At 39.5% G+C, this 21,519-nt stretch overlaps 3 protein-coding genes across 4 annotated transcripts; 2 read left to right on the top strand and 1 right to left on the bottom strand.

Moving 5' to 3' along the window:
- Window positions 1-243: 243 nt before the first annotated feature.
- LOC145484014 (WD repeat-containing protein 20-like) lies at window positions 244-7,603 on the top strand. 2 transcript variants are annotated; one of them, XM_081462607.1, is made up of 4 exons: window positions 244-944; window positions 2,543-2,725; window positions 3,494-4,580; window positions 5,288-7,603. In XM_081462607.1, exons 1-4 carry the CDS (start codon window positions 633-635, stop codon window positions 5,383-5,385), a joined length of 1,680 nt encoding a protein of 559 aa, XP_081318733.1. In that variant the 5' UTR covers window positions 244-632; the 3' UTR covers window positions 5,386-7,603. The 2 variants fall into 2 exon arrangements, with proteins under 2 accessions (XP_081318733.1, XP_081318734.1); XM_081462608.1 differs by having other exon boundaries at window positions 246-944; window positions 3,494-4,588.
- A 58-nt stretch (window positions 7,604-7,661) lies between these two features.
- On the top strand, window positions 7,662-15,019 carry LOC145484015 (actin-related protein 2). Its single transcript, XM_081462609.1, has 10 exons — window positions 7,662-8,162; window positions 8,240-8,350; window positions 8,466-8,624; window positions 8,774-8,830; window positions 9,877-9,949; window positions 10,412-10,548; window positions 11,054-11,139; window positions 11,542-11,605; window positions 12,387-12,665; window positions 13,355-15,019. Exons 1-10 carry the CDS (start codon window positions 8,115-8,117, stop codon window positions 13,523-13,525), a joined length of 1,185 nt encoding a protein of 394 aa, XP_081318735.1. The 5' UTR covers window positions 7,662-8,114; the 3' UTR covers window positions 13,526-15,019.
- A 767-nt stretch (window positions 15,020-15,786) lies between these two features.
- On the bottom strand, window positions 15,787-21,519 carry LOC145484017 (uncharacterized). Its single transcript, XM_081462610.1, has 3 exons — window positions 21,272-21,519; window positions 19,731-20,042; window positions 15,787-17,164 (listed from the first exon to the last, which is right to left on the bottom strand). The coding sequence occupies exons 1-3, from the start codon at window positions 21,351-21,353 to the stop codon at window positions 16,860-16,862; spliced, it is 699 nt and encodes a 232-aa protein (XP_081318736.1). The 5' UTR covers window positions 21,354-21,519; the 3' UTR covers window positions 15,787-16,859.

The following is a 21,519-nucleotide window of genomic DNA, read 5'->3' as shown; positions in this document are numbered from 1 at the left end:
CAGCCGACCCTGGTTTTTAAAAGCAGTTGACAGGGCTTTCAGGTTAGAAGATTTAAAAAATCATCAACGGATAAAATGGGAATTTTTTTTTTCAAGGTGTGCCTAAACAGGTTGAGGTGGCCAGATAAAGACTCCAATGCTCTCTCAAAATCGAAGAAAATTAGTTTCCATCTCTGCAAATGAAATTTTGTTTTGTTTGTCTACAATCTCTTGGCATGCTTAGGAAAAGAAGTAGGCAAGAATACTGTAAGCTACAGAAAGCAAAAAATATAGATATCTTCATCTCGTGTGAGGCCTGTACCCCTCAAATTCAACCTCACGGATATAAGCCCATGTTTTTTCGCCCCACTCTACCAGGAGAAGCCAAGCATTTTTCGGACCATTGCGGCGGCACCTTCGTTGATCGCAAGTGTCCAAGCAGAGAGGGGCTTGGGACGAGGAAAATTACGAGAAAGAAGACTGTTTATGACCCCTCTTTTATAGTTGCGTTCTCCTGGTTTAGCTGATTGGAGGAGAATGTCAGGCAAAAACCTTCAATACAGAGGTTATAACTTTAATCCTCTACTAAACCAAGAGGACATAACCTGATTAAAATTCCCATTCGTCGAGAGCAGATCACCCGAGATGCCCGCATGCGTAGTAGTAAGGGAAAGCGACCGAGCCGTCATGTACCTCAAGATGTGTGTGTTCTGAGCGAAATGGCCTCTGGAAGAGGCTCTGCAAACCAAGAAATCAAGCAACACTTTGCCACCAAAGAGGGCTGCTATCGATTGCTGGATCTGTCGGTTTATTCGCGACCTACCAAGATCCCATATTCTGTCCAGCAGTGCCATCCAGTGCGCGTGTCCTTTGTAACAGTGAAGGATCAAGGTGGCTGCAACGATCGGATTGCGTTTAATGTCGGGAGAGAATTGTACTTCTATATTTACAAGGGGGTTCGGAAGGTTAGTATGAATTCCTTAGCATATCGAGGATCCGTAAGAAAATAATTTCACGCTTGTAGCTAGGTATGTTTGTTTGATGCTTTTGTGGTGGGCATGTTTTCGTGCACTTGCAGGTTTCGCTTGCTTTGTGTGTTTAAATTGAGCAAAAAGCGGATGTTGTTGTTTTAACCTGCTTTAACTTGTTTAATTTGAATTTCTCCGGCGTTTATGAAATGAACGTGTCGGAGCATTATCTCTATAATTGGAACGTTTGCGTCTTTGCTTTACTGTTATAACCGTTAATAGTTCGTGCCGGGGAAGGGAACTCGACCATTTTGTGAAACTTCCATCGACCAGCATTAACAAGGCATGTGATCTCCACGGACGATGATGTTAAAATAAGTCGTGTGTGACTGTAACTCATGGGATCTCCGATTTGACATTGATTTTTCAATTGCCTAAAGCTCTTTTGAAAGTTATTATTCTGCGTCGGTAAACTTTTTCATTAGTAACGCTGGCCTCTCTATTCTGTATTGAAGTGATCAGTACTTCGAGAAGGTTTTTTTTTCAGGAATCAATATATTTTCGGTTTCTCAGTAAGGTCTTCAGCCAGTGACGGTAATTTCACTAGTTAAGTTCCATTTCGTTTTATGGTTCAAGCGAATCTAAATTTCGAAAAAATATACAGAGAATCCCTTAGAGTGTATTATAGTGGTGTATTTCGTAACAAAATACTAATATTTACAGCCTTTTAAGCCTAATTTAGTTGTTGTGTCGTTGGAGCTGATTATCTGAAGATTAGCTGTACATTATTAAAGTACCGTGGCATGTAACAATTATTATTTTTATATTTAACTGTAGGCATCTATTTTCTTTTTTTGTATTGAAAAGTGACCACTTTTACCAACACCTTTGAAAAGTTCAGAAGCATTTGTTTACATTGTGCATTCAATTTATGCATGAAATCCAATTGCAGTCTCAAATTTAGACAATTACATGGACTGTCTTGTCATCTCAGCATCACGTTTTGGATAATTAAGACTTCATTTGGGTAATTGAAATGTTTTTTTTGTTTTTTTTCGGTCTGCAATTGGTTTATCGCAAAAAGATAGTTATTGCCTACGTGTAGTTATTTCTGTGGTCAAGCTTGACCCAGGAAATTATTTAAAACCCACTAGCAAGTGTGATGTTATTCTAGAATTTTGATGTCTTCATTAATACTCTGATAGTGTTAAACAATCCACTATACGCAATGCAAAACACTAATATACAACAAAGTAAACATGTTATCAACAGTCAGTTATTGATATCTAGACTTGTTATCTTGTGGTTCTTTTTTGACGACTGTCTGTAAATAATTAATTTATTTGTGCATTTTAAAGAGCTGTCTGTGGAACTAATAGAACTCATGTAGTAAAATGACTGATCATTAATCAGCCAACAGGAGGTCTTTCATTCAGTGACCAGTATTTGATTATTACATGTATATGTTGCTATCCTTGTTTTGTTTTAGAGTTTTCAACCAATGTTACAATGGGCTATCTGTTGGCCACTTTGTCTTGTTCTAAACCTATGATATGTGAAGCACTTGAATCCATTTTCCTAACTGTTTATTCCAGGCTGCAGATCTTACAAAGCCCCTTGATAAGCGGCTCTATAAAGGCACCATTCCAACTTGCCATGATTTTAACTTGCTGACACGGTCGTCTGATAGCTTGGAGTTGTTGATTGGGTTCTCTGCTGGGCAAGTGCAGCTGCTTGATCCAGTGAAACATGAAGTCAATAAACTGTTCAACGAAGAGGTTAGTACTCTTAAACAGACAGGGAGGTGCTGCTTTGTTAGTAGGTAAGGTTAAGTCTGCATACAAGCCAAATGGCCCATCAGGCCAGAGCCTATCCCAGTTTCTGTAGCATGAAGCGACTAGCAGAATTGCTACTCCCCCCTGGATGGGATGCCAGTTCATCACAGGGTTACCCCCAGTATTAAGTTGGCCGGTACCCATTTATAAAGCTGGATGGAGAGAAGCACTTTGAGAGTAGTGTCTTGTCCAAGAACACAAAGCGATGTTTCCGGCCGGGGCTGAAACCCAGACCACTTGATCTGGAGAAAAACGTACTAACCATGAGACCACTGTGCCTCCCATGCTTTGATAGTAGAAGGAGATAATTATCAAGCAGCCTGCAAAAAGAGTTGTGTCGGACAAATGGAGATTTTTGAGGAAAATATTTGGGGACACTCAAAGCGTACTGAAACAGAGTATGCTTGTGAGTCATGTTTCGGGGGGGGGGGGGGGGCTAACACAAATGCCAATTCTTCTTCGGAAGGCCAGCCAGAAAATTTGTTTACTTTGCACCCTGTTGAGTACATGTAGCTTAATAAGATGTTCTCCTTGAACTTCAACCTGTCGACAATTTTCTGGACAGAGTGTGCATTCATGCAACCAAAGTGTAGAGGAGCCCTGTGGAGAAAAGTGTCTAGGTTGTGTTCTCCCCACTGATAATACAGAGCATGTGTCAGCTTATGCAATTTCCAAGGTTTTCACTAAAAGTGTTTCCTCTCACTCTTTCAGAGACTGGTGGATAAGACCAAGGTCATGTGCCTCAAATGGATCCCGGGATCAGAAAATTTGTTTCTCGTAGCACATGAAAGTGGAAACATGTTTGTATACAACAAGGAACACCCTCCTGGCATGGGACCTCCACAGTATGCTTTAATGAAACAAGGACCAGGCTATTCAATCCACAGTGGGAAATCAAAGACTACGCGGAACCCAGTTTGTAAGTGGACCATTGGAGAAGGCTCCATAAATGAGTTTTCCTTCTCCCCAGACTGTAAACACATTGCAACAGCAAATCAGGATGGCTTTCTTCGAGTGTTTGACTTTGACTTGCAGACACTGTGCGGTGTAATGAAGAGTTATTTTGGAGGCTTAACTTGTGTTTGTTGGAGTCCAGATGGTAAGTATATCGTCACAGGAGGTGAGGATGACCTTGTGACAGTATGGTCTTTTCTCGAGCGGAGAGTCATAGCACGAGGTGTAGGTCACCAATCTTGGGTTCAAGTAGTTGCTTTTGATCCCTACACTACAAGTGTTAGTGCTGGAGGCCGTGTGGATGACAGTGACGAAGATGAAATTGAACAGAATGGAGTAGCACCATCACATGGTAATACTTCAGTAACTCAAGACGACAAGAACATGACATGTTATAGATTTGGTTCTGTTGGACAGGATACAAATCTTATGTTGTGGGACTTAGGTGATGACGTTCTTAAGCCACAGAGACCTCGTGGCAGGAGTATGCGCACTGCAACTCTTTCAAACTCACATGTACCCACCACAAATTTCCTTTCTAATGGACCAGTTTCACATGAAGTGAATCACTCCGGTAGCGGCAATGCTGTTGCACCAATGTCATTTGACACGCCAAAGAGTTTAACACAAGTACATTCTTTAAGTAAGTCAGTGGAGCACTTAGTTAATATTGGAAATGTTACGCCAGGGACCGTTTTGTGTCCCAGAATGGATGAAGTGTCCATATTAGAACCTTTGGTTGCCAAGAAAGTGGCAAATGAGAGATTAACAGCACTGTCATTCAGAGAGGATTGTATCGTCATGGCATGTCATGAGGGTTTCATCCGGACTTGGGCACGACCAGGTAAAGTGGTAAGTGTGATGCGTGCAGCCATCATGTCTTTCACCGTCTCAGTTTCTGCCACAGGCATTTATTTGACATTTATCTGACATTTTATTTGAGAAAATACAATACTTGTCAAAAAGAGAGCTAATCAGCCAATTTCACTTCATAATACCAAATACACAGTCATACACATCTAAATCACTTTGTCATCCAAATTAAAATTTCAAACATATACATGTTTTATACTGAACCTCTCCACAATGGCCACCTTGGGGACAGAGGAAGGTGCCCGTTGTAGAATGGTGACCATTTATATGGGGAGGTAGGAGTGTAATATGACATCTCTTTTTTTCAGTGAAGCAACATTTCTTTTCTTAAAAAAATGCTTATTTTGGCATATAAATACCTGACACAGTCAAAATATGTCAATAAAACAAAAACTAAATGGAAACAGAGACCAGCAATGCGTGGTACAGTTCAAGTTTGGTAACCTTTTACAATAGATAAATAGGGTTTCATATACAGCGTTCACCAGCAATTGATTTACTAGCCATTGTTGAGAGGTTATTTTGGCAAGCAGGACACATTTTAGTGGCTGTTGCTGTTGTAAAGAGGTTAAAGTAAGAGTGAATGTATGGACTCTCTGCTGGGACCAAAATAAGGTTTGACTGTATTCATTTAGTATATACAAAATAACTATTTTGCATTTGCTTTGGTTCACTTAGGGTGTGCAACCAACCGGGACTGTGGTCTGAGTAAGGATGACAGTGACGACGATGATGATACAGACAATGTACCAAATTCATCATATTCTTTAGCCTGAAGTATCAGTGGTCAAGGATTGAGGAAACAGCTGATATTTCAGATGGCATGCTTTCATCCTGTTGACAGCTCCTAATCCGACCATAATGTCCCTTTCTATAAATAGCGAAAAGGACAACTTGTTGATAAACTAAATTTACGTTGAAAAATGTGACTAAAATATTATTGTTGTTCTTGAATGAGAAAGGTTGAAAAAATATCTAAGAGTTAGTAAGTTAATGAGTTTTTGTAGCTTTGTCACACTATTGCCGAGTACTTATACCACAGAATCCCAAAACAGTGCTCTGAACTTTAGTAAAAAAAAAAAAAGTGTTTGCAACTGTCAACAAACTTTAAATCAAAACAGTCCAGTTAGTCACTTCTTAAGAGAAGGATTTTGCTGAAAGAGGAAGTCTTGTTCGTCTTCTCACATCAGAAGCAGTAGAGAACCAATTTTCATGTAGTTTATTAGTTCTGCCGTGTTGCCTTTTTACAGCAAATAAACATGGACAATTTTAGTTTGCTTGTCAGAGAAGAAAGTAAATTAATAAACTGATATTCACATTACCATAACAAAATGTAAATGGAGAATGAAATGGAATGTCAGCATTTTGTGTACACATCATGTAAAGAACACTGGTTTTTCAGTGGTACAATTTTTCACAAGGTTTGTACAAAGTTTTGTGAGGGTGCAGAGTTCTTATAAATCATCAAGTGGACCTGGAGTAAGCAAATAGTACCAGTGAGTAACGTTTTTGGGAAAAAGTCCGAAATGTTATCTAAGGCAAGCAGAATTTTCTCACAAAGGTCCTGCTGAAATAGAGCACTCGTGTTTTCTGCAAAATTATGTACAAGCCATGATATTTAGATGTTTAGGTAACATGCAACTTGCTTTTGCATACAGCAGCCTGTTCAAGCAGCATGTCACAGGAGGCATCAGTATTCACTGACAAGTAAATACAGGTGTATTGTGCCACACAATTCTTAGCCACAGGTAAATAATTAAGACCAATTTGTAAAGCATGATCATAGTACTATTGACGTAAAGATATAAAACTATTTAACTTGGTTTGAGCTGTACCTCATGATCTTTGGGGTTTTTTTTAACTTTTTTGCCAAAAAACTATCCAAAGAGTTGTCATCTCTAGAAACTATCCAAGCAAACCTTAGTTACTAGGAGCAATGTGTAGTTCAAGAGAAGATCTGTAAACCTTCCACACGAGGTTTTCTTAGTTACCACTGCCCTTCCACCACCCCCTCCACTCCTTTGGAAATTCTAGTTGAGCTCTCAATGCTTACCTTAAAACACTTTGGCTTTTTAAACTCCCATCTCCATGGGAATTGCCGTATAGCTAGTGTGTGTATGCATACTTTCTGGAGCTACGCAATGTAGCTTAATTCTTGAGTGGCAACTGAATTTTACCAGGGAATAAAAAGACCTATTGTACAATATTGAAGTTGCAATGAACATTGTGAGGGCTACTGTTAGTGTCAAAATTGCACATCGGAAAATTTAAACGAAACCCCTTAAGGGACCAATCTGAGTATGACACCTCAACCTGAAAGATACTAATAAGAAAAATGCAAACAAGTAAGAGATTAGTGGCATCAAAGGGAGTACCTTCCCCGCTTCCCCCCACCCAGGAGGAGGAATAAAAGTGGCATGCATGGGAAAGGACATTCAGTGGTTTAGATTTGGACAGTAGTTTCAACACAAGGCCAAAGTGATGGCAGTAAAACGATGTTTTGTATGCAGAATGTGGTTTAGTCAGAGCACATGATAATCTTCAACATTACCATAAATACAAGAGACAAGAAATAAATGGCACTGTGGAGGAAGTTTAGTAGGAGTGAAGTGTTGCCCATCAACACAGCTGATTCGAGCCATTACCTAGACTTAGGAACCATTACCCCTGGGGGGTACTCCCTTATATGAACTATAAAGGTATGTGTGGCCCCAAAGGGTATGGTTTTTCAGCTGTCTTGGTCATAAATAGGGTATAGATTTTGGCCATTTGGTCACTAATGGGGTGTGGTTTTCGCACTCAACTCTTGATATGGGTATGTTTTTAAGAAGCCACTTTTTCATCATTATCGAAAAGAAAACCAACAAACACCCTTCACAAATTATGTTTACGGCAATTTAAGTATTATAAGGCAGGTCTGAAACAGGGTTTTGAAGTTTTGGTCAGGACATAAATAGCAATTTTTTTGTGAGTACCCCCTCCCTCACCCCCCCCCCCCCCCCAGCCACCATGATTGAAATGATAGCAGCCTGAAGTTTCAAAGGTCCCCAAATAACGGCCAAAAGGTATCAAAGTCTCGCGTTATGAGCGTGTCCAAATCAAGTACTTCTTGGAGAAATTTCTCATTCACCAGGAGTTTGCGTCAAAATATTTAAGGGTTTATCTCCGCGACGGTACAGTAGGGCTTACCAGAATTTTACAGTACATTAGAGGTGTAGGAACGATGGGACTTTTTTCAAGCTCTTGTAATTAGATCATGTTGCCGTTTAATTGTTTTTTTCTCCTTTTATTACTGATAAATTAAAAGTATTCTAAAGAGCTAAAGACCTGTAGTTGATTCCCTCATTCCTCAAATTCGCTGGAAACTCGCGTCCTCACGTGTCGTGTCGAGGCTGGCCTTGGGGGAGGTGTCGAACATCCAAGCTGGTCACGTGATAAGGCGTTGAGGAAGTTACTGGCGGCCATTTTGTTTTTGGCAAGAGTGGTCGGTTCTGAGAGCACCGCCATGGATTCCAAGGGAAATAAAGTACTCGTCTGTGATAATGGAACAGGGGTAAGCTCGATTTGTTGCCACATTGCAAGAAATGCGTTGTATCTAATGAATCATTTTGTGCGATTGTTGTTTTGCAGTTTGTCAAGTGTGGATTTGCTGGGTCGAACTTCCCAGCGCACATCTTCCCTTCGATGGTGGGTAGACCGATTATTAGATCAACAGCGAAAGTGGGAGACATTGAAGTAAAGGTGAGTGCTTCAGTTTGTATAATAATTCCTTAGTCTTCACGGCCTAAGCTCTGTTTGTGTTTAAAAGCTAAGACAGCCAACCCTTCATAGCTGGTCTTCCTGTCTCGTTTTGCAGGATTTGATGGTTGGCGATGAAGCCGGGAAACTGAGACACATGTTAGAGGTGAATTATCCAATGGATAATGGAATTGTTCGAAACTGGGATGACATGAAACATGTGTGGGACTACACGTTTGGAGAGACCAAGCTTAACGTGAATCCCAAAAATTGTAAAGTGAGTTAAAATATGTTGTACAGCTGAAATCGAAGTTAATCTTACTTTTACTCTTACTTTCTAAACTGTTGTTTTGTTAATCTGCTGTTTTGTTAATCTGCTTCAGTTACAATTTTTGTTCAGTTTTCTCATAGAGTCTTTTAATTTAGGTTTTACTCACTGAACCGCCCATGAATCCCATGAAGAACAGAGAGAAAATGATCGAGGTTAGTAAACCCAGCTTGGTCTTATTAAATTTAGACACTTTAATTTATTGTCCTTTTAAGTGAGATTTAGCTGGATTATTAAATTGTTTTGAAGGTTACACTATGGCCTATGTACAAATATTTAAACCATTTTTCCAAAAGGATTTAAAAAATAAAAATAATAAAGTTTATCGTGCTTGTTGTTGCCAAAAATATGCTGTCGCAAATATTTAAGTGTATTAAGCTTATTAAGTTCAGTTAATGTTGTATTTAGAACTAGTCAATTACTTTTAATTTGTTATAATTGTGTGGTGTAGTTATAAATGGTGGAATATCACACTTTTTAAATGACCCAGTTATGTGATAAGCATTGCTTCCATATTTGGTAACAGGAAATACACTTTTAATTTATACAGAATTTTTGGGGCTGAGATTTCAATAGACCGATCTCAATATATTAAAATTCAGCCTAACACTATAGACCTCTGCACAAGGTTCTGGGGAATAAACACCTCAAACTCTGTAGTTATTTCCCAAAGCCTTGTACTGAGGTCTATTGTTTTAGGCCTATTTGATAATGGGGGAAAAAAGTAAGCTAAATTTTTAGTTTAATCATACTCTGTACAATGTTTTGTTCCAGACAATATCCATACTTATTATTTGCTCTGCATGTTATCAAGACTCTCACTTATATCTTGACTATTTAAGTAAAGCCCAGTCAGTCCAGCATTTTTCTTTAGGTTTGTTTGTAGTAGACCGCCTTTAACCTGGCAACTGACTCTCATGGCTGGCTTGGAAGTGCAATTAAAATAATCAACATCTCAAAGTTTGAAAATGATATTAAAAAAGATTCCTGTCGTTGTGCAGACAACCCCTTGAATAACCAGAATCTTAGTTAGCTACAATGGTATAAAGTATGTTACTCGACCTTCCATTTAATCTCCTGAATGATGGCAAGTGTCTTCTAGCCCAGTGTCCCCGGGAGGTTATGGTTAAAAGTAAAAGTGATGATGATGGCAAGTGTTACTCCGTTATTTACTTATATGATTTCTTGTTATTGTGTACAGGTCATGTTTGAAAACTACCAATTTGAGGGTGTTTATATTGCTATCCAGGCTGTTTTAACTCTGTATGCTCAAGGTGACGCCTAGTGTTCCAGCAGGACAGCAGTTACAGCTGAAATTCTTATTTCTACAATGCATGAGTAACTTGTAGCATTCTCTGCATGTGTCGTCTTCAAGGTCGACGTTGTGTATTATTCTCTCTCGGTTTTTTTTTTTGTGTGTGTTCATATACAGCTGTACCCTTTCACCTGTTTCCTCTTTGTTTGTTTTCTTTTTTTGCAATTCTACAATTTTCATGTTAGGGTGTACCGACTTCTAACTAGGTTGTAGGCAGTGTCAACTGCTGTAACAAATGTTGTTTACTCTGACAATGGACTTGCAATGTTTAAGACATCAGCTTTGCAAAATCAATTCTCTGTGGCAGTTAATTCCCTTTTTCAGTGTAAGTTTTTAATAGTCTAATACTTTATTAATCATTGAAAATTGTCCTCATTTGCAAGGCTTTTCTTTAACATTTACTTCTTGTTGTTATTTGCAGGATTGCTGACTGGCGTTGTGATAGATTCGGGTGATGGAGTGACTCACATTTGTCCAGTGTACGAAGGCTTTTCTCTTCCACATCTTACAAGAAGATTAGATATAGCTGGACGAGATATTACCAAGTACCTCATCAAGGTACACCTCTTGGATGCAAATTGTCCTATATGAAGTGATCAGTAGTTTTGCCTGGCTGACCAACTGCTTCAAATATGTGTGATCTCTCCTGCAAAAACGCACACTACATAAATCTATTCAAATGGCTAACAACCATTCACTCGCTGTTTGTCATTCATTCAAGATCAATAGGAGGCCATTTGAATGGCTGGGGTTACCCATTCAGAAAAATACTCAGCCATTCAAATGTTTGCTGCTATTCATTCTAAAAAATATTCATCCGTTCAAATGGCTGAGGTTACGCTTTTATTTTTCCACATCTATATTTTGGCCACTAATTTACCAGTATGAATGGAAATGCTATTGTTAAGTCCAAAAGATTATTAAAGTAGGTATGAGGAGTGCTGCTTATAGCCTTGGCTACATGCATGCTATTTTAGGTTGTAGATACACGTACAATTCATGTTCATATATAAGGCATTTAAGTTTAAAGTTCAAATGATAAGTCTGTATTCTTCTTTGACAGCTGCTTTTGCTCAGAGGGTACGCCTTCAATCATACAGCTGACTTTGAAACTGTTCGGATGATGAAAGAGAAGCTCTGTTATGTAGGGTGAGCAGAAATTCCTTAGAAAGCTGAATGACAAATATATTGGCTAGCAGACAAATGTCAAGGACAATAAGATCCACCAACAATATTGTTATTTTATTCTTGAAAAAAAAATTTTTTATGCTTGATAAAACAACATTTATATATCTAATTTACTTCAATTTTTGTAGCATGCACACTCAAATACATAAGCAACAAGCTTAAAGAAGCTGTCTTTGCCAAGGTCAAAAGTAAGCATCAATGCTGGGTTGGGATTTGAAGAAGTTTTTCTTGAAGTATCAATTTAAATCTTTTGAGCAAAAATAATATAACTTTAACTCAGCTTAACTACAAATTGCAGTGGTATATTATTAGTTGGCAGTTTCATCCATCTTTTTCTGATATTCGGTTTGTTTGTTTGCTTAGATACAACATTGAACAAGAACAAAAGCTGGCTTTGGAGACGACTGTTCTTGTAGAACAGTATACTGTAAGTGAACAAGAAGTTGACATTGTATCATCTTTACTTGATGGTAGCATCAAAATAATATAGCTTAGATGTTAGGTTTTTGGCAATGTGCATTTTAAAGAAACATGGATAATGATATTCATTTTTCTTTAATAAATCTGTGTTACTATTAACTTCTGTATCAAAGATATGTACAATATTATTCACAAACCTCTAGTTGCATGTATGTAATAAGCAAGCCTTTCGAAACTGCAGGACTGTATCAACAGCAAATGGTCATGACATAAATGGAACTTTGTCTCATAAATAGCAAACTTCAGGTGTAAAGCAGCAAATTGGCATAACTGGGTTAGTTTCATTCATGAAACAGGAGTTGTAAATGGGTTGCGTGTTCATCCAAGTGGTATAACAAGTTTTGTAAGGCAAACAGAACAAAATCGTTTTGGACATAATATGTGCAAACTTTACCATTATCTGTAGCCCTCTTAGTACAGATCCGTGTATAAAATGTATTCCTGTACACATTTCAGTAGGCTCACTTGACCTACATTTGGTGGCTCTAATGTTAATGTTACCAGCTGCCACTAATTTAAAGGACAAGAACATTTTCTGCCTGTTAAACAAGGGAAAGCCCAGGAAAATTTGAGGATCTTCAAATTTTAATAAGACTGCACAAGAGTTCATTAAAGTGTGGGAAACTTGGCAGTTAAACTCCTCCTAAAATCCTCGATCTTGTTTAACCCTGGTTTTGTTTCCAGCTCTTATCACATACAAAGTAATTTTTTGTATTATTAACCATTAGCTCCCAGATGGACGAGTGGTGAAGATGAGTGGAGAGCGATTTGAAGCACCTGAAGCTCTGTTCCAACCCCATCTTATCAACATTGAAGGAGTGGGCGTGGCAGAGCTTCTCTTTAACACTATTCAGGCAGCCGACATTGACACCAGATCAGAGTTTTACAAGCATATTGTACTGTCTGGTGGTAGCACCATGTATCCTGGCCTACCAAGTAGACTGGAGAGAGAAATCAAACAGCTGTATCTGGAGAGAGTGTTGAAGGGAGATACTACAAAGTTGTCGGTATGTAACAGCTTGCTGAATTTCCCTCTGCACTGGCTGATTTTGGGGAGGACTCCAGAGGATTTTATTGAACCAAAATGGGGCGGGGGGCACAAAATTCTGTACCATCCTCCTATTAGGGTTACATTTTGTTATGTTACTGTACTTTTTTCGTGGGCAAGACAACTATATCAGTGGCTGCTGAACATACATGTAGGTTACTTGTTACTTGACAGAGCTTGACACTAACACTTAACTGCTTTCCATATTGGAAAGTAAATTTACTTCTGGGAAAGTAAAAAATCGAAAATGAACCAAAATACTTTCCCAATCTGGGAAGTAAATTTTGGGCTATGCTGGAAAGTAACTTTTAGGCTTAACAGGCTTAAGTGAAAAATGTGCATATAAAAAGTACTTAAATGATAAAAACAACCATCCAACAATGATTTTCTGTCGTCCAAAGGACAAGCTTACACCATTCTAGCATTTACCAATCCGTCATATTGGGAGTATCGAGTGAGCTGCTGAATAGGTCTGGTACGATAAATACTATCATGTCGTACAATGTAACTGAATCCATGCTACGATACTGCACTCCATTTTGGAAGGTTAAATTTTGAGATGGAAATCTACTTTCCAAAGTGGAAAGTGGTGTAAGAAGTTAGTGTCAAGCCCTACATGTAATTCTCACAAACAGTTTTTGTTCATAGAAATTTAAAATCCGAATCGAAGATCCGCCCAGGAGAAAACACATGGTATTCCTCGGTGGTGCTGTGTTGGCCGACATCATGAAAGACAAGGACGGATTCTGGATGACGAGGCAGGAATATCAAGAGAAGGGTCTTAAAGTTCTAGAGAAGTTAGGTGTAAAGGTTGGCTAGGTAATTCAACAAAAGGCATATAGATCTTTGTTCACTTTAGGAAAAAGGCAGGAAAAGTTCAAATTGAAATGATGACTAAACTTCTTGAAGCAAGCTCTCTTGATTGATAATGTTATGTCTTCAATAACAAGCCCGTAATTGCATGCTTTGCTATAATTTTAAAAAACCTCTCATCTCCAGACACAAAGAGCTTCTATTTGACCCTTTTAAGCCTTGATGTTAATGTACATAAATGCTGTTCACAGGCCACTCCCTATCAAGTTGGAAGAGTGCAGTTGTAATGTTAACAGAACAAATGTTGGGTGATCATTGCACGGGTGTCTTAAAGTAGTGATGTATTGATACAGAGTTAGATATTACTTATTCTTACAGCTGAAAGGGTCAACCAAAAACTCTAAAAAAAAAAAATGAAAGAGACTGTCATGTTCCTTGGACAACTTCTGTACTTGTACAAGAGTAGGTCATTGTCGTTAGGACAGACAGTAGCCTGGTTCACACTAGCAAGATAATGAAAAGGTCAGAGAAATGAACAATAAGAAAACGCTGTCATTTTGTCATGTTGCAAAATGTCCCTGACCGGTGATCCAGTCTGGATTAAATGAGAAAAGAAAAAGTTTTGATATTACAGAGATGTAGATAACCTCTGAGAGGCATGAATAGTTACAAGCTTGATGTTTTAGCAGGAAATTTAGAATGGTATTTTTTTGTTTTGTTATTTGGTCCATTGTACTATGTGCCTGCTACTGTACATTCCTTTTATATGGACAACAAAAAATGTTAAAATCATTACTTGCATTCTCTTTGGACTTTTTTTAGTATTTTTCATTGTTTGTTGCTTTGACCGAAAGAATAAATATAAATAAAGAGTTAAAGTAATTTTCATACATATTGAGTGGCCTTCAGATTTTTCACTGCCTATTTTAAGCCCAGGTCTGGGTTGTTCAAAGCCCAATTAACCTAACCCAGGATCAACAAGAATTTCGATTTCAGTTTTGTAACTTTTCAGTCAGTCTGTCAGTTTTTTGTTTGTCCTTCTGTTTTGAGTTTGTGTAATCTCAAACTGCACAAAACGTAAGCAGGAAAAACATGTTTATACCAGCAAAATTCATACGTGTATTATTGTTAATCCTGGGTTAGTGTTATACGGCTTTCAAACAACCCAGCCTAATTCTTGATTGTTTTCATCAAACCATTCAGAAACCAACCATTAGTATGAAGCTTTGAATAGACCTTATTCACAATAGGCACTGTGGTGTTTTCTTTCAATTAACATGCAAATTAGCCATGCGGTCTAGCAGGAGGTAAACAGTGGAAAGAAGACAGTTCTTGGAAAATCAGCTTGTTCCAATAGTGTAACATTTGTGCAAAAATGATTTTGACAGCCAAGTTATGAAATACTGATATCATTGCTGTGAAGTATTTTTAATATTGTTAACAAGTAATTTGTTTTCTAGAAATGCACATGTAAATAAAGAGTAATTTATGCTAAAAGCATAGCATGGCTTCGTAAAATGTATGTGAGGTACATGTAATAGGAAACCAGTTGATTTGAACTTATTTGCCCCTGAAGTAATCATGAGCTTAATGTAATTTAATATGAAAACAACGGTGGCTATTGTGAATGAGGTCTGTTGTCTGAACAGTTCCTTCCTGTTTGACAATTCCATAAGAGTCAAGAATAGATGCTCCATGCTGTTTTATCACTTGAACAGAACACAGTGTCTTTTCACTTATGAGAAAATAGTTTTGAGGCAAGGTGTCTCTTGAAATGATCAAGTCTCTTAATTCTCCTAAGTTTTTTGTTTGAGTTCTATTAAAAAAGATGAGAATTTAGAACTTGCTCAGATCATGGGACTAACAGGGGTTTTATCTTCCTAAGATAAAGCGAAGTAGCAGAATGGATTTTAGACAACAGTGCACGGTGGCACTACAAACAGCACCAGTATTTTATTGCATTAAGGTGCTGCAGATGCAGACACAAACTTGAAGAGAGCTTGGATTTCTTGTTTGTGAAGAGTTTGTGGACTGTACAGATTAGTTTCTTATTCGTTTGTTACTAAAAAGATCATTCTAAATATTTTGGTAAAGTAGTATTTCCTAGTTCCCTTGATAATGCTAATTACTCATGTAATGTTGTCACTCTCGATTCTCCATGTGAAGGATCTTGATAGATGTGAATGCCATGTCAAAGAGAGAGCTGGAAATTAAATGTTTTCTACCCGGAAGTGTTTTTGCTTCTATTGATAGGTCGAACACTGGTCTTTGTCATTGTGTTTTTTTTTTTTTTTTCATGAACAGGAAACTATTCTAACAATGACTCCCTCAAGTTGTACAAACAGGTGTCAACAGAATTAAATGCGGGGGGGGGGGGGGTGGGGGGCAATAACCCTGCGAAGGATAAGCATCCTATTAAAGGTGCAGCAAAATATTGTTACTCTTCGTCACTTTGCGGCCCAGCCTGATAACCAACCTAGACTTGAAGACAGACCCGACATTTTTAGTTCCTTAACCGTTCCACTAGACCTTTCTTGATCAGTCATAACACAAAAAACGTCACTAGGACTTGCATTTTAGAATCGCGGGGGAAGGGGGGCGGACTGGAGCAAAAATGCTCAATAACCTAACAGGTAGCACAAAGGCTCCAGCTGTGGACCTTTTGAGACCGAGCACCAACAGAGGAACCCAAACCGCCTTTTAACCCCTAAAAGTACAACGAGCACCCCACTCCTTTTAATATGGGAGTCTCCCGCCCCCCCTCCCCCCCGGATTGGGTGTCAGAGCAGGTGAATGCTGAAATAAAAGCTGGGATAAGCACAGGAACAGTGGATAAAAGGCAGAGGGTGCGCGTGGAAAACGCCCTGAAACGCATAATAGGCTGATTTAGCAAGAGAACGGGAACGTCACTTGACGACGACGCGCGCAGTACAAATACCCAAATATGGTTAGATGACGACTGCAGGGCGCGCGGAATAATCTGGATTCTGTTCTAATTTGACCATATTTGGGTGTTTGTTCTGCGCGCGCCGTCGTCAAGTGACGTTCCCGTTCTCTTGCTAAATCAGCCTAATACAAGAAGTAAGGAATTCTCAATAGCAGAGCTTGCACTCGAGGACGGAAAACGAAACGAAAAGAAATATTTCCACAATGGGACTTCTGTTTTCTAACTATCCAAAACACAAGGACAAGCAAGACGTTTATTTTATTTATACTATGAAAAGAACTGCAGTTAAAGCAAGACAAGTTTCCAGTGACTATGGACATCCAAATAAAGCTCAGTGGAGAAGGGCGAAGCAGTAAATTTCGATTTCAAAAGAATCCTCAAGCAAGTAACACCTTAGGCGTTGTCGTCAGAAAGTTCCTCGTATTGGTCATCTCCGTAATAAGTAAGCGGTACAGCGCCAGATGGATCCATCACGGATTGCATGGGAATCGAGTCAGCCACGTCACCTTCATAATAAATTTCCTCGGGATTATCCGTTTCCTCGGCATAACTTGTGCCCTCGACATAGTCTGTGCCCTCGGCATATAACTCTCCCTCTCCAGGGTAATAACCCATTTCCTCCGGGTAGAACATTTGCTCGCCTTCAGTAAAGAACATTTGATCGGGATCATACATCTCTTCGGTAAAGAACACTTGATCTGCAACAGGAATCAGTAGGGAAAGGGTTGATTTTAAACGTGCTCATGTACGAGCTAAAAATAAAACTTTTCATAACAAAACTCAGAAACTCTGTTGAAATCTGACGATTCGCTCAAGACGCATAAATAATTAACAGTCGTTATATTGTGCCAAACGTTACCACCTGACGAGGAATGTTTGTCACGTAGAACTGACCCCGGGGATGACTCCCAAGGTCGGGGATGCTCCTCGGAAAATTTGGATTAAGGTGATTTCTCACATTGTATTGTGCATCCTTACTGCGCATAATTTATGGCGTCATTTGCGCGCGCTCGTGCACGCGCACATTGAAAACATGGCGGATTTGCCTTGACATTGAGTTCTGTCAGTTGAAAAATGGCTATAGCTCACTGACGAGCACGGGCACCCCAAATTTTTTTTCCGGTCATTTTAATCAACCAATCATTAGCTTTGCGTGAGAAAAGACTTGCCTGATTTCTATTGTTGACAATTGAATAAATAAGGAAAATAGCAGCTGGACTGTAGTCTTTTCTATTTTGCAGGTTGATAGCCGTGGCAAGCAATTTGGTTCCAATATTTTAACAAGGATTCAGCTGTCTGTCAAAATTAAACTTAAAAAGTTTATTTGTGTCCGACACAAGTATTGACTGTATTTTGAGGCGTGTTTTCATGAGTCCGGGCTCACAAAGAGTATACAATAACTTGGAATGCGTTCTTGTAATAAGCACTAATGGGAATTAATTAATTAATGCTAAAATGGGACATTTTCAATGCCTCACTGCTCCTTAACGAGCATGGGCACCCCCCCCCCTTTTTATTTTATCATTAAAGTTCTCATATGGTAAATACTCAGTGAGCAAAGTTTGAACAAAAATCTATTGACAATTTTATTTCAGGGGAATTACATTAAACCCCTAAAGGAGATCAATCAGGGCGTGGCTCAAGCTTTATTTGACCCCTAAAAGATACCACTTAAAACCGAATAGGCTCTATTACCAGCCACTGTTCAGGAAAGAAAACATAACAATAAAGCAAGGCTGATTACTACATAGAAAGCTTAACGGGACAACGACATGATAGAGTCCAAAGTGAAAGCCAAGAATTGCAACCGAGGACAGCTGTTTCGTGCTGGCGAGACTCAACCAGGTCGAAACAGCTGTCCACGGTTGCAATTCTAGACTTTCAGTTTGGACTCTGTTATGTCGTTGTCCCGTTAAGCTTTCTACGTGGTAATCAGCCTTGCTTCATTGTTATGTTTCTATTTTTAGCTGATCAGATCTTTTACAGATCCTACGTACACCGGTAGCATTTTCGTTTGCGGTCTCTTGCATCATTGTATTCAGGAAAGAGATCCGCGCAAAGCTGACCAGAATCGAGAAACCAGCGGAAACCAAGCCTAAAAATGGAAATGAGAGCGTTTCTTTTAATGATATTTCTTCGAGTGCAGCCGAAAAGATACTCTGAAAGCTAAAAATGGTGGCGTTTCGTCATCAACACCCGAAGTTAGAGACTAGAATCCCTTAATTTATACCCCAAGCGAGACGACGAGAATCCTCGGCACTAACGTTATCATCCTACAACCTGACGTCACACAAAGCCGCGACTATAAAGACTTTGACCGGACGAGCGCAACTAGTTTGTGACACACCGGACAGCTTACGTGACGAAAAAAGATATCTTGAATGTGTTTTTTAACAACTAAAACGCTGACTTTATTAGACAAAACATTTATCGACGCAGCGAACAGGAACGCAACACCTGTTACTAGTGACTATAACTTACATTAAGGGCACTTCTGAAACCATCTCACGGATCCTACAGCCCTACAACATCCGTGTAGCCCACAAACCTACAACTATCTTACGACACTTGCTGACCAACGTTAAAGACAGGGAGAACCTAACAACAGACAGGGAGCAGTTTACAAGATCAAATGCTCCGACTGTCAGGCTTCCGACATTGGCGAGACTTACTCAACACAAACGATGAGCCACGAGAAATAGTGATGCCAACAATCACATTGCTGTACATTATCAACTGACAAACCACAACTCTGCTCAGTGCTTAATCTACAGTACAAACTATTTTCAATGACTGACTCTGGAAAGCTGGTACACTAACTTAGAACAAACGCCTCTTAACAGATGTTAACAACTACCGGCGCCTAAACGACCTATCCTCGACGGAAACGAAACCGACGAAGGGACTTCTAAAAGACCGACTTAATTTGACTAACAATAGACGGACCTAAAACCGACGAATTTGACTAACAATAGACGGATCGAAACCGACCAATGACTGATGACAAACTTTACACGAGTCTTTCAGCCAATACCATCATGGCTAAACTGACCAATCACTTTCAACGGACCAGAGTTATAGCATCATCGACTGACAAACACCGCGTATTCACTTGACTCCGAAGATGACTTCCGCTCAGGTTGTCGAAACGTCAGTCACCAACAGCAGTTCCTTTCAAAACTACCCTCACCCAGACGATCACTCTAAACGAACTACTGATACTCCTGGGTTGAAACCATTTATTACTATATACGATTCACTTACCCTGATATGCAAATCCCTCCTTCTTTCCGCAGCATTTTCTGCACAGTTTCCTCAGCATCAGACTAACAATGACCAGCAGAGCTATAACAATAACACTCGCAGAGAGCATCAAAAGCATGGTGTCCCAGGCACCTTTTTTGAGGTCGTTCAGCAGGTGCTTGGGTGTGGTGAAGCGCGTCCATTTGGTTACACTGCACTTGATCCCGTTACCCTTGTACCCTTTTGGACACTCGCATTTGAAACTGCCAGGCGTGTTGCGACAGTAGCTTTGTTTGGAGCAGTTGTGCCTCCTAACTTTACACTCGTCAAGATCTGTTGCAAAGAAAAGCAGCATTCACATAACATTGCTATTATATTCTGGGAGACGTGCGTGGTGCCTTAAATTCTCGTTCCCATGGCCTTTTTTGCGTCTCTTAGCCGGCGGAGATTTCGTTATTTGTGCCGAGGCCCCGCCCATTAAGAGAAGGAAAGAGGCTATGGGGACGAGAATGTGTGGCTACTGCCAGTAGTATGATGGAGTCTGGAGCGAGTGGTCTGGGTTCACGGTCCATAGAGGGTCCTTTATCGGTTCTTAATTAAACAAAGAAGATACTTCTCTTGCAGTCCCTCTCCCTCCACCCAGGTTGATGACTGGGTACTTGCAAATTAAATGTTGGAGGGAGTAGTTTCGTGATAGAGAGTATCGATGTAGACTAGCAGTAATTACCACTTCACCTGGGAATGGGAATATTTTAATTAATCCATCAAAGGCTACCAGCATTCTTGTCACACTGTCAACACACAGGCAAATAATTAGTCCCGGGGGATGCAAAAAAGGGACCCTGACAAGACCAATCAGACCCAAGGTCAAATCCCAGCTCCAGTATTTTTACTGCACTAAGGGTTTTTCTTCAGGTTCTCCGGTTCTCGTCCCTTCACCAGAAGTTCGACTCTATCGAGAATTCCAGGGACACAGGTTTGTCAGAGTTGAAACTGTTCAGTGCTATCCTCATCAAGCAACTCTGATAGACTGACTGACTGTCTGACTGTCTGACTGACTGACCGGCTGCCGCACTGACTGACTAACTGACAGACAGACAGACAGACTGACTGATTGCCTGACTGACTGACCCACTGACAGACTAACTGCCTGACTGACTGACTGCCTGACTGACTGACTGACAGACTGACTGACTGACTGACTGACCGACTGCCGGACTGACTGACTAACTGACAGACAGACAGACAGACAGACTGACTGATTGACTGACTGACTGACTGACTGACCGACTGACAGACTAACTGACTAACTGACTGACTCACTGACTCACTGATTGATTGATTAATTGATTGATTGATTCAAATAACTATGTAAATTATTACTTTATAATTATTGTTGTTCCTGAAAAGCCTCATTGGGGAGGTTCAATAAAGTATTCATTCATTCATTCATTCATTGAATTATTGATTGATTGGACTGCGTCTTTCTTATTAATCTGTTAATCACTTTAAGTAATCAATTAAATCAAGTAAATTTAATTTAAGCATTACAAACTTCCGACCTTTGCATGTTTTGTAACCATCAGGAAGAAATCCATGATCACATTCGCACTTGAAGGATCCCGGAGAGTTGAAGCATTTCATGTCTCCCTCGCAGAGCTGTGCATTTTTATCCGCACACTCATCAATATCTAACAACAAAAGAATAAAAAACTTCCAGCTGGAAATGTTACGACTTTTCGTTTCAGTTAAAAGTCTGATGAATTTCAGTATTTTCGTTCCACACTATAGACTACCACATTATTTGCAA

Source organism: Orbicella franksi, chromosome 4 (assembly GCF_964199315.1).
Source record: "Orbicella franksi chromosome 4, jaOrbFran1.1, whole genome shotgun sequence".
Taxonomy (NCBI): domain Eukaryota; kingdom Metazoa; phylum Cnidaria; class Anthozoa; order Scleractinia; family Merulinidae; genus Orbicella; species Orbicella franksi.
The sequence above is the reverse complement of the archived record's forward strand: the minus strand, read 5'-3'. Positions and strand labels throughout refer to the sequence as shown.

Coding starts and splice junctions, on each gene's coding strand:
- LOC145484014 (XM_081462607.1), top strand. CDS start 633: ATGCGTAGTAGTAAGGGAAAGCGACCGAGCCGTCATGTACCTCAAGAT. Junction 2,726..3,493: donor ATAAACTGTTCAACGAAGAG/GTTAGTACTCTT, acceptor TCACTCTTTCAG/AGACTGGTGGATAAGACCAA. Junction 4,581..5,287: donor CCGGACTTGGGCACGACCAG/GTAAAGTGGTAA, acceptor TGGTTCACTTAG/GGTGTGCAACCAACCGGGAC.
- LOC145484015 (XM_081462609.1), top strand. CDS start 8,115: ATGGATTCCAAGGGAAATAAAGTACTCGTCTGTGATAATGGAACAGGG. Junction 8,163..8,239: donor TCTGTGATAATGGAACAGGG/GTAAGCTCGATT, acceptor GTTGTTTTGCAG/TTTGTCAAGTGTGGATTTGC. Junction 8,831..9,876: donor ACAGAGAGAAAATGATCGAG/GTTAGTAAACCC, acceptor TATTGTGTACAG/GTCATGTTTGAAAACTACCA.
- LOC145484017 (XM_081462610.1), bottom strand. CDS start 21,353: ATGAAATGCTTCAACTCTCCGGGATCCTTCAAGTGCGAATGTGATCAT. Junction 20,043..21,271: donor TGGTTACAAAACATGCAAAG/GTCGGAAGTTTG, acceptor TCTTTGCAACAG/ATCTTGACGAGTGTAAAGTT. Junction 17,165..19,730: donor GGAGGGATTTGCATATCAGG/GTAAGTGAATCG, acceptor TTCCTGTTGCAG/ATCAAGTGTTCTTTACCGAA.